Source organism: Mus caroli, chromosome 17 (assembly GCF_900094665.2).
Source record: "Mus caroli chromosome 17, CAROLI_EIJ_v1.1, whole genome shotgun sequence".
Classification (NCBI taxonomy): domain Eukaryota; kingdom Metazoa; phylum Chordata; class Mammalia; order Rodentia; family Muridae; genus Mus; species Mus caroli.
The window spans coordinates 20939483-20950266 of record NC_034586.1 but is presented as its reverse complement, the minus strand read 5'-3'; the positions used below and the strand labels follow the sequence as shown (position 1 = coordinate 20950266).

The window sequence follows — 10784 nt, the reverse complement described above, 5'->3', positions numbered from 1 at the left end:
TCTTCTTCTTCTTCTTCTTCTTCTTCTTCTTCTTCTTCTTCTTCTTCTTCTTCTTCTTCTTCTTCCTCTGCCTCCCAAGTGCTGGGTCACGGTGTGGCAGCCTTATGGACACTGCTCCAGGCAGGTACATTTGGCTCTCTGCACAAATCCACCCACAGAGGTGACATTGGTCAACGTCAGAATAGCACCTGTTGGGAGTTCTTTTCCAGAGGCCAAGTCTGCAACTTCTCCAGGGAGCAGTGCCCGGTCCCAGATGGCCAAGCCAGATATGCTCCCTACAAAGGCCTCAGAGCTGTCAAACTCGCCCCCCACAGTGTCTTGTTCCTGGCCCAGCACAAGCGACCCTCCGGGAGGGATCTCATAACCCTCTCTGAAGCGGGAGCCGGTGGCTACTAACCTTCGGTCTATGTGGAGCCAGTACTTGCCCTCCACAGACGTCCAGATGATACAAATGTGGTGCCACTGGCCATCCAGGAGTGGTTTCAGGGACAGTTCCCTGAAGTCTGGGTCCCCAATCACAAAGTGGATGGAACCAGGGACCAGGGAGTCTCGGCCATGCAGTACTAACTTGTTGTCATTGTCTTTGGTGGCATAGGAAAGGAGGGTGCCCAGGTGGCTGGTGGCCATTCGGACCCAACTGCAGAAGGACAGGGCTCGTAGGGGTATGAGGAAGCCAGGGTTAAGGAAGACCACATTTTCAGTGGAGGTGTTGGGGAAAATCAGCACTGGGTCCGTGTTGCAAACTGGAAACAGAGGGAAGAGAGTCAGCCCTGAGCATGAGGCAGATCAGAAGCATCTTGCTGCAGGCCTGCCCTTTGCTCTCATCTACAGTGTGACCCCCAAGGTCTCCGGACAGTGCTTGCGGCACCCTTTCTGCCCTCAAGATTTGAACCCTTCTTCTGCACAGCTGAGAACTGAGAATAACTTCTCAGGGAGTCGATGAATCCTCTGTGTCTATCTGTCTGTCTCTGAAGCACCTCGAGACCAGGGAAGCCTTTGTGTATGCTCTCTGTGGCTGCTATAACTTTGCTACAGGGCTGGTGAGATGGCTCAGTGGGTAAGAGCACCCGACTGCTCTTCCGAAGGTCCAGAGTTCAAATCCCAGCAACCACATGGTGGCTCACAACCATCCGTAAGGAGATCTGGTGCCCTCTTCTGGAGTGTTTGAAGACAGCTACAGTGTACTTACATATAATAAATAAATAAAAAAAAAAGTTATTAAAAAAAAAAACTTTGCTACGTGTTTACTGATGTAAACCAGCTCTCTTTTGGAGGTCATAAACCGGAACCTGCTTTCCCAGGGTTCAAGACCCAGGGTTCCGTGGTCAGTTTCCTCCAGCGCCTCCTTGTGTTTGGAAGTGGTAGTCCTGAAGGCTTTGGCTCCGGTTTACCCCCTGGTTCCACAGTATACCCTCTTATTTTCTGCCTCTGTCCTCGGGTGTCATCCAGCTCTGGCTCTCCTGCCTTCCTCTCTAGCCTCTGATGACTATTATCAGCCAGGTAATCTAGGGTTATTCTATAGGAAATAAATCGTTTTCAGTCTGAGGTTCCTTTAGCACTTATCAGTGAATCTCACTCAAGTAAATAGGCAGCACTTGGCCCCTCTCTTCCCTATGTCGCAGCTGGTACCTGGTACCTGCCTGAGCACTTTTCAGTTTATTTTACACTGAAATATCAACTCTGTGACCGAGCCCAGGCTCAGGAAAGAGCATGCATCCCAAGCCCTGGGAGGATTTGGGGTGGGGACTATGCTAGATAAGACGAAAGTGAGGAACTCAGCCAAGGGGAATTCAGGAGGCAGGGAAGTGTGGTTGGGAGTGCGAAAGTCACTGTTTTGTGCCAAACAATGCACCGATCAGTTCTGCCTTTGTTCTAGGCGGGTGTTGGACTCCTGCACAAATGCAAACTCAACTATCTCTCTTTGGCTTCCCAAGTCACAGTAGTGTTAATGGAAGCAAGACTCATCCTTTGGCTCCTGGTTCAATCCCTTCAATGGAGGCCCTTCTGCTATGCAGCCTGACCCGCTGGAGGCTATTCTCTCTTATGGTGTTAGGTATGTAGCCCTTGGGGGAAAGAGATTTTGGGGTGACAGGTGTCAGGAATGACATTATAACCTCAGACACTGCTAGGGAAACCTGGAACTTGCTAGGGAGGTGGCAGGTTTGTGTCACTTACTGTTTCCTGGTCCTTGGTAGGTCCTCGGTGGGGCTGCTTGATGACTGCTTGGGGTGTGGAACTTCTGCATCTCCTGAACATGGACAGTGACGTCATGAGGGGAACTCCTGTGTTGGGATGAAGACTTGGCTACCTGGCGGTCCCTCCACAGTTGCAAGGAACCTGGGCCTCGCTGAGCAAGCTGGGTGGGGGTAGGGGCTGTGGTCAGCCCCAGGGCCAAAGTACCAGAGGTGGCCCTCTGTGTCTGTCCCTCCAGAGCAGCAAGCCTGGCACCCTGGCTGTGGACTTGCTGTGTAAGGCTGGCCAGTGCATCCTGTAGTGCCTGAACACTTAGGGCCAGGCTTGCAATAGCCTCCCTCTGTGCCTTTTGCTCCCCTTCCTTCTCTACCCACTGCCTGCTCTTTGTGCTCAGGGAGAGGTCCAAGGCTTGGAGTCGAGCATCCACCTTCCGGCTCCTTCGCTGGCTCTTCCTATACCAGGTCTTTAAATGGGCCACATCTCCTTGTATGGCAGTTTGAGACTGATTCATCGCTAGAGCTACAGCTTGACTCTGTTCCACCAGGCTCTGGAAGCGAACATCCATATTGTAGTAAACATTGTAGTTGTTGGCAATGTTCTGAAGGTGTGTTAAGGTCACCTGTTGGAATCTCTGAAACTGTAAAGAGAGCACAGCTCTTATGGGGTTAGGCTGAGGTTATCCTAAGAAAACTTCAGAAGTATCTATTCTATCCACATCCAAGTCTATGGATAGCACTGTTTATAAATTGACCAACTTGATCCTTGTCACCATGCTAGGACATATGTGGAGATTATCATGACTAGTCCCAAAGGGCCAGGTACAAAGCAGGTGACTGTCCTCAGGCCCCATAGCTGCATGGTGTAAAATGTGGGCTCCAGGCCCATGGCCCTAGTTATGATCCTCCCTGGCCCCAACACTCCGGAAGATATCTTGCTACTGTGATCCTCAGGGCTACCTTTGTGATTAGAGGGGACTGCAGGACAGGCTGTATGAGTGCACTGAAAAAAAAATATTTTTTTGAGACAGGATTTCTCTGTGTAGCCCTGACTGTCCTGGAACTCATTTTGTAGATCAGGCTGGCCTCGAACTCAGAAATCTGCCTGCCTCTGCCTCCCGAGTGCTGGGATTAAAGGCGTGCGCCACCAAGCCCGGCTCTGAAAAATATTTTAGATTGAGCTGGGTGGTGGTAGAGGCAGGGGAGGAGGGTCTCTGTGACTTCGAGGCCAGCCTGATCTACAGAGCAAGTTCCATGGTATCCAGGGAGACATAGAAAAACCATGTCTCAAAAAAAAGTTTTTTAGATTTATTTAATTTTATATGTATGAGTGTTTTGCCTGTATGAACATATGTGTACCATGTGTGTACCGTGTCTTTGGAGGTGCTGAACTGGGGTTATGGATGGTTGTGAGCCATCATGTGGGTGCTGAGAATGGACCTGGATCCTCTCCAAGTACCTAGTGCTCCTGGTTGCTGAACTATTTCTCCAGCTCAGAGTGCATGTATGTATGTATGTATGTATGTATGTATGTATACTTATTTATGGTTTTCCAGCTCTGGGGACTGTATCTAGGATCTTGTGCATTCTAGGCAAGGGAGCCCTGTGCTGCTGAGCTACAGCTGTTGCCTTTTCGGCCTTTGTTGTTGCTGTTTTGGTTTAAGTTCTATTTTATTCTATGTGTGTGGATGCTTTGCCTGCTTGTGTATCTGTGTGTCATGTACATGCAGTACCCAGAAGAGAGAGAGCTGGCATTACAGATGATTGTGAGCTGCCACAGGAGTGCTGAGAATTGAACCTGGGTCTTCTGCAAGAGCAGCAAGAACTCTTAACCACTGAGCCATCTCTCTGGCCCTGTTGTTGTTGTGTTGTTGTTTTTTGTTTTGTTTTGAGACAGAGTTTCAGTCAGTAGCACAGGCTGGCTTGGAACTCACCACATCCTCATTCAGGCTAGCCTCAAACTCATAGCAATACGCTTACTTGAGCCTAAGTGCTGGAATGACTGGTACACTCCACCATGTCTGGCTGTACCAGGATCAGTACAGGATGTGCTTGGGGTGGGCAACTGTCTACAGACCCCTGCGGAATCCTTGGGACAGAGCCTATGTTCTGCTTTGAAATAGACCAGTACCCTCACAGCTCCCACAACTATGAATACTGTCCTGCACAGTCGCTACCCAGGCCTCTTCTCCAGCTGTGTTCTTTGGGTCTTCACACACACACACACACACACACACACAGTCTAGTTGGACTTCAGAGCAGAGCCTAGCAAATGCTTGCCTAGTTTCTAAAAACAGGTGAGAATATCGTTGGCTTCCAACAAGGAGAGCAAACCAAGTGCTTTCTGTGTACCCGGATCACAGAGAGCATCGGACTCCATGACATCCATTCTTTACCTGCTCCTGGTATTATAAAACCAATTCCCCAAGTGCAGTACACCTACCTGCTCTTCTAGTCGACGGAGCCTCTCAAAAAATGGCTTTCTTTGCCTGGCTGGGTGAGCTTCCTGTGACAGAGTCCTGTGTACATTCAGGGACACAAAAATGAGGAGAAAAGGCAGGGTCTTCTTCAAGCACCTCATGCTGGGACACACAGAGGCAGAAGCTGATGTCTGTCTCTTGGTCCCTTGAGTCTGTCTCATATCCCTGCTCCTTGAAGCTCACCACATGACTGGTTTTCTTCATTCTGTCCTGGCTGAGTGTCAGGCTCTTCCTGCCACCTTAATGAAAGGCGTCTGCCTTCAATCCAATGGACTCTGGGAACCCGAGGTTCCCAGGGAAACAAGCTTCAAACAGGCACAAACAGCTTCTTTGGAAAATTGTTCTAGTGGATGTGCTCGGGGCTTTGCTTGGCTCAGAGGCAGACAGGAGCTGATAATGGCTCTAACAGTAGCACCTAGACTGGAGTTCCCACCAAGAAGTCAGAGCAGGACAGGGGTTGAGCATGGTCAGGAAGTTGTCCAAGCCAGCTGTGCACTGGTGCTCAGGATTCCAGCCACATGCAGCCATGTCTTTTGAGTCCTGTCTCACTCAGTTGGAGAAGAAATCCCTCTTAGAAATGAGACTGAATTTCACTTTAACTAATTTTCTTTTCTTCTAGAATGGGATAACTTAAATTAAAATTAGATATGTTTTTCTTCCCTGGAAAAAAATCTTGCTGTGTTGCTCATTCTGGTCTTGGACTCCTAGGTTAAGTGATCTATCTCAGTCCTCAGCTAGGACTATAGGTGTTTGCTCTCTCTCTCTCTCTCTCTCAGTCCCACAAATTGTACAGGTTTTGAATTAATATGATATTTTGATAAATGTATTTTGTAATGTTGAAATCAAGCTAGACATACCCGACTTTCCCTGCCTGGCTTTTGGTTACAGGCTGTGCAGGGGGATGAATGAGGGTCCCTGAGGAAATTGATCCAAGTTCTTCTCCAGGACCTGTGAATATAGCCTTACGGGGAAAAACGTCCAGGCAACATCTTAAGATAAGGTAACCCTGGAGTACCCAGATAGCCCTGCACTCAACAGCAAGCATCCTGACAGGAGCAGAAAGGACACCAAGGAAGAGGCCCCATAAAGACGGTGGCCGAGATGGGAACAATGCTACTGGGGCGGGCCACACCCGGAGCCTCTGGAAACCAGAAGAAACTTCTGCAGTAGCTGCTGCTTTGGATTCAGACTCTGACCCCCAGAGCCGTGAGAAAATAATGCTCTGTTGTTTGAAGAAGTCTAGTTTGTTTGTAGTAATAAGAATAACTCAGGAAAGTGTCACCAACAAAAGCACTAGCATTTCCAAGATGACAGGAACCATAGTGTCTTCCCAGAGGACAGGCCACTGAGAGCGTCATCCCAGAGGCTGGCTGCTGCCATTAAGGCTCCTTTGGTCAAACATCAGAACACCACAGACAGAGCAAAAAAGCCACAAAAGTATCCAGGGAGGAAAAACTGTTGGCTCAGGAGACTGGGACAATTCCAAGGGGACAGCTGATTTTATCATTTATGCTGATCCAGAATTCGATCCATGGCACCACAAAAATAACTAAAAAAACAATGGCAAAAAATAAAATAGTGCATCTATTTCATGTGAATAACTCAAGAGCAAAGAGTAAAGGCCTTCGTAGGCACTGAGGCTACGAAGAAATCCTACCTTCACTGGGAAGTCCTGGAGGGTGAACTTCAGGAAAATGGACGGGTCAAGAGGTAATGGAGTTGCAGTTTAGGGATGGAGATTCAGGAATGTCTCATGCTGGGGCCCCCACACCCCACTCTCAAGCCTTGGTTACATCGGGAGATACCCCCTCTCACTTCTACAGTGCCCCACATGTGTCCTGACAACTGTATTTGCGGTGGTTTCTTACCGTCTGTTCTCTGGACTGAACCCGGTGTTGATCTTTATTATTTATTTATGTATTTATTCTGTGTGTGTTTTACTCACAGGCTCATGTGTAGACACCAAACATTTGAGTCGCGTGCCTTCCTCGGGTCTCCACCTCATTTTATTTCGAAACAGCGCCTCACTAATTCTTGGGTTCACTGGCTGACTGGCAGGCTCTTCTCCACACACTATTCTCTTACACCCCTGTTCTGATGCTGGGGTCACAGATTGTTGTGCAGGACTATCCTCCAAGACATCTGTCACCATCAACTTGGAAATGACCATCATGCCTGGGGCTTGGTGTTACCTCATAGAGGAAGGACAGAGAGGGCCAGGGGATACTCACTTGAGTATCCCGCCTCCTCCCAATCAGTTATATGCAAGTCTGCCCTAGTTCATTGTAGCCATGGGAGACTCAGAGAAGGGACAGAATATAGAGATATGGAAAGATTAGGGAAGGATTCTATCTACACAGTCATGGGGGTCTGCTGGGGGCAGACCTTTTAGGGTGACTGCGTGTGACTGCTTTAAGGTCACCTCTGCTACTGCCTATAACCCCTCACCCATTGCTCTGTCAGTAAGCCTAATAAACTCACTGATTCCTCAGAGTCAACTTTGGTGGAAATGTACTTCGGTTTATCATCAGTACTGTAAAAGAAGGGGGTAGACTTTGTTTACATCTCCTTGGCAACACAGATGCATGCCTCTTCACTTGGCTTTGATATTGGGTGCTGGGGATTTGAACTCAGATCTTCATGTTTGTACATCAAACACTTTGCCTAGTAAACCATCTCCCCAGCTCCCAGGTCTAGTCTTTTTAAAGAACAATTTCCATTACATTCATTTCTTTGTGTGTATGTTTGTGTGTGGTTGTGGGAGGAGTGAGTGTGTGTGCTTGTGAAGGGCAGAGGACAACTTTGAGGAGTTGGTTCTCTTTTTCCACCAAGTGAGCCCTGAAGATTGAACTCAGGGGATCAAGCTTGCCAGCAGAGCACCCTTTCTTTTAAGAGAAGATTGTATCCTCCTAACACCCCTTTGTTCTAAAACAAATAAGGACACCCATCTCCGCCTGCACACTGGCCAGGGGCTAAGCACTGTTAACATGTATTATTATAAGCACTCTGGTATTCATTTCCAGAAAATAAGCAAAAATATTGGGTGCTGAGGTGACATGAGCCCTTAACTAGCAGTTGCTAGGTTTCCCATCCTGGATGGCTTTAGCAAAAGAATTGCCAGTCAACAGCTCCTGGCCTGCCCTAATGCCAGCTCTGACTATCCAGGAAACTCCGAGGCCCTTGAGAAAACTACAAGGTTGCAGATTGCTTCAGGTCTGGAAGACACAGCCCCAAGGCTTTTTGCAACCATTTCGACCAGGTTGAGAAGAAGATGTCCCCTGGTGGCCTAGCTGAGGAACTACAGAGGCTGGTGCAAGGACTGTGAGCAGAGGAAGTGCCCCTTTTCAAGATTTGAAAGCAGCCACTTTGACTCCCTCTGAGAGACTTTCCTCATCTCCTCCCTTTTGTTGCAGCTTTAGGTTCAGTAAAAGGCTCCTCTCCAGGCTTTGCTTGCCTACTCTCAGTAATGTGGGCTAAGCTGTTATCATGAAAAAAGAGGTGGCAGAGACAGCTGAGCAGTTGGCAGGCCAAGCTACAAAAGGGACAGGACAGTCAGTTTTGTCATAGCTGAGGAAGCAGTAGAAGAGACATCAGGGGAGTACAGAAACGGAGACTGAATGAGGATAATTGACTAAACCAGAGACGAGATGCCAGATGAGTTCCAGAGAGCCAAGAGGTCTCAACCCTAGGCCAAGAATTTTAACACTGGCTGTCATTAAGAGCGAAGGTCTACACAAAAATTGTAAAGCTGTAGGTCTGAAGAGTCCCTACAATCGCCAGATCTGCTTGGTGGAAGCTGCACCAGCCACAGGAAAGGGCTGAAGATTCCTGACCTAAGTAAGAGCTAGAATACTTTTAGGGCTAAGGGTCCCAATGCCTCCAGTCCCCTAATACTAGGGGAGCCACCTGCCATCTCTCACTGAGGCCAAACATGGAGAAAAAAAATGAAAGCTACCACTTGAAGACCTTCTCTTTGACTAACCCCAGTTTTTATTTGTGTAGAGATCCTGGCCGGCTGATCGGTAACACTTCCATGGATGCTGGGAACTGAACTTGGGACCTCGGCAAGAGCCACACGTAATTTTAACCTCTGAGATAATTGCTCTGGCCCCTGGTATGCTCTGTTAACTGCTAAGCCTCGAATGGACTCATTTCCTGCTCAGGAAGGGTAATTTTGCTTGATGATGTTGAATGAATACAGCTCGCTCAGATTTCCACCCACAGCCAGTTCCGCTGAAATGTTGCTCCCTCAATGTATCTTCCAGATCAGGATGGTCAAGAAAATTTCTGCCATGATGGAATGTTTCACACTGCTAAGTTCAGACGACAGTCAGGATCCCTGGGTGTTTACTCAGTGTTTCATTTAGGGTAGTTTAGACTCAGTTTGCGTGTTCGCAGTAAACGTGCACCCTTGTGTACCACCAAATACATCAGCGCATCCGCATTACAACTTGTCCATATCCGCTGCTCCTGGCTTCCTTCCCTCAGGGCGCCTAGCGAGTTGCTTAGTGCTCTAGAGTAGAAAGTCATCCGACCCAAGGCAGCATAGTGGGGAATGTGCTGGGGAAAGTCTCTCCAGAATTAAGGAAAACAGAGACAGCAGTCACCAGGGGACCAATAGAGCGGACACACCTACCCAAGTCCTGCCCTCAGGCTTGCCCACCCTAGGCTCGTAGGCCACGCCTCTTCCTCCTCTTGCGCAGGCGCAGATGCTGCGGTCACCAGCGCGTCGGCGCGCCGCTGATTCGTCCCTAGCCACGCGTTTGTATCAGCCCCAGAAATTCTAAATATCCGTGCAGGTTTCACGTGAGCTCTGCGACTCGAACTCACAGCTGCCCTCAGCTGACCCTGAATCTGGCGCGTGGTCCTGGTGCCGTGGCGAATCAGCGGCGCGCAAGAGGGAGCATGTGGCCTCGGCTCTGAAGCGTGCTGGCCCGAGGAACCCTGTAGGAGTGGTTGGTCCAGTCGGGGATGCAGTGGTCTGCCTTGCAGCATGGCCAGTTTCCGTACGAGCCGAAGGCTTGTGTTTAGGGGGCTAGGTGCTAACCTGGAGCTGCAGACGGAGGAGTTTTAGTTCCTGCACCCTGGCAAGCCACTTACTCATCCAACTATCAGTGGGTTTGACAGAGGAGACAGCCACAGTGCACCGGCGCAGTCCGGGACTGAAGCTGTCAGATCATCGGGCAGGCGGGAAACCCGGAAGAAGGACGGGACAGCGTGAGTGAGATTGTGAGTGAAGCGCTTGGAAGCGCAGAAGTGTGTGTGTGTGTGTGTGTGTGTGTGTGTAGGGGGGAGGTCTGAGATTTGGAACCGGCCCTCCTGTTTCCTCCCTTACCATCGTGGGTGCCATGGGAAGAATTCTTGACACTCTAACATGCTTTTCTCGGACCCTCAGCCCTGTTCTGCAGGATGGACCCAGCCCTGTCTCCTGTCCGGCTCACCGTCCAGGAAGCCATTCACACCCTTTCATCCTCAGAGGATGCTGGCCATATCCTTTCTACCCTGGGGACTCTGAAGCGATACCTCGGTGGAACCGAGGATCCAGTTCTTCCTGAGGAGAAGGAGGAGTTTGCCACTGTCCACTTCTCAGCCGTCCTTAGATGTCTGGTCAGCAAGCTGAGCCCAGGTTGGCTGGAGCTATCCCCCGGTGGCCAGCTGGAGCAGCTTTGGGAGAGCTTCTTCCTGAACGGCCCTCCAGACCAAGCCTTCCTGGTGCTGATGGAAGCCATTGAGAGTACTGCTGGGTGAGCAGTTAGTGAGCAACAGGGCGCCCAAGTTCTGAGAAGGTTCCCAACACCTTAAAACTGTAAGGGGAAGGCCCTGCATCTTAGCCTGGCCTCACTCCTTCTTGTTGAAGGCTGGGAGGAAGAATAGGGTTCCATGCAGATCAGCACTCAGAGAGTCTCCACTGTCCCTAGCTGATGCCCTAAAGGTAGCTGGTCACTTGTTGTCGTCTACTGGGCCCATCCTTTATTCTGTGGCACTTTCAGGATCATCAGGACATTTCAGGTTTTTTGTTTTTGTTTTTCGAGACAGGGTTTCTCTGTGTAGCCCTGGCTATCCTGGAACTCACTCTGTAGACCAGGCTGGTCTCGAACTCAGAAATCCACCTGGC

The 10784-nt window shown here is 49.5% G+C and overlaps 2 protein-coding genes across 4 annotated transcripts in view; one reads left to right on the top strand and one right to left on the bottom strand.

Moving 5' to 3' along the window:
• Positions 1-85: 85 nt before the first annotated feature.
• Ptx4 (pentraxin 4) lies at positions 86-4861 on the bottom strand. Of its 2 annotated transcripts, none has more exons than XM_021149972.1 (3): positions 4633-4861; positions 2176-2830; positions 86-743 (listed from the first exon to the last, which is right to left on the bottom strand). In XM_021149972.1, exons 1-3 carry the CDS (start codon positions 4828-4830, stop codon positions 103-105), a joined length of 1494 nt encoding a protein of 497 aa, XP_021005631.1. In that variant the 5' UTR covers positions 4831-4861; the 3' UTR covers positions 86-102. The 2 variants fall into 2 exon arrangements, with proteins under 2 accessions (XP_021005631.1, XP_021005632.1); XM_021149973.1 differs by having other exon boundaries at positions 2176-2740.
• Positions 4862-9391: 4530 nt separating this feature from the next.
• Positions 9392-10784, top strand: part of Telo2 (telomere maintenance 2) — a 16803-nt gene continuing 15410 nt past the window's right edge. Inside the window, exons 1-2 of one of the 2 annotated variants that reach the window (XM_029471008.1) lie at positions 9392-9886; positions 10065-10413. In XM_029471008.1, the coding sequence (XP_029326868.1) occupies positions 10079-10413 (335 nt within the window). In that variant the 5' untranslated portion in view covers positions 9392-9886; positions 10065-10078. Of the gene's footprint in view, positions 9899-10064; positions 10414-10784 lie in introns of both variants that reach the window. The other variant, XM_021186412.2, reaches the window with a different exon arrangement.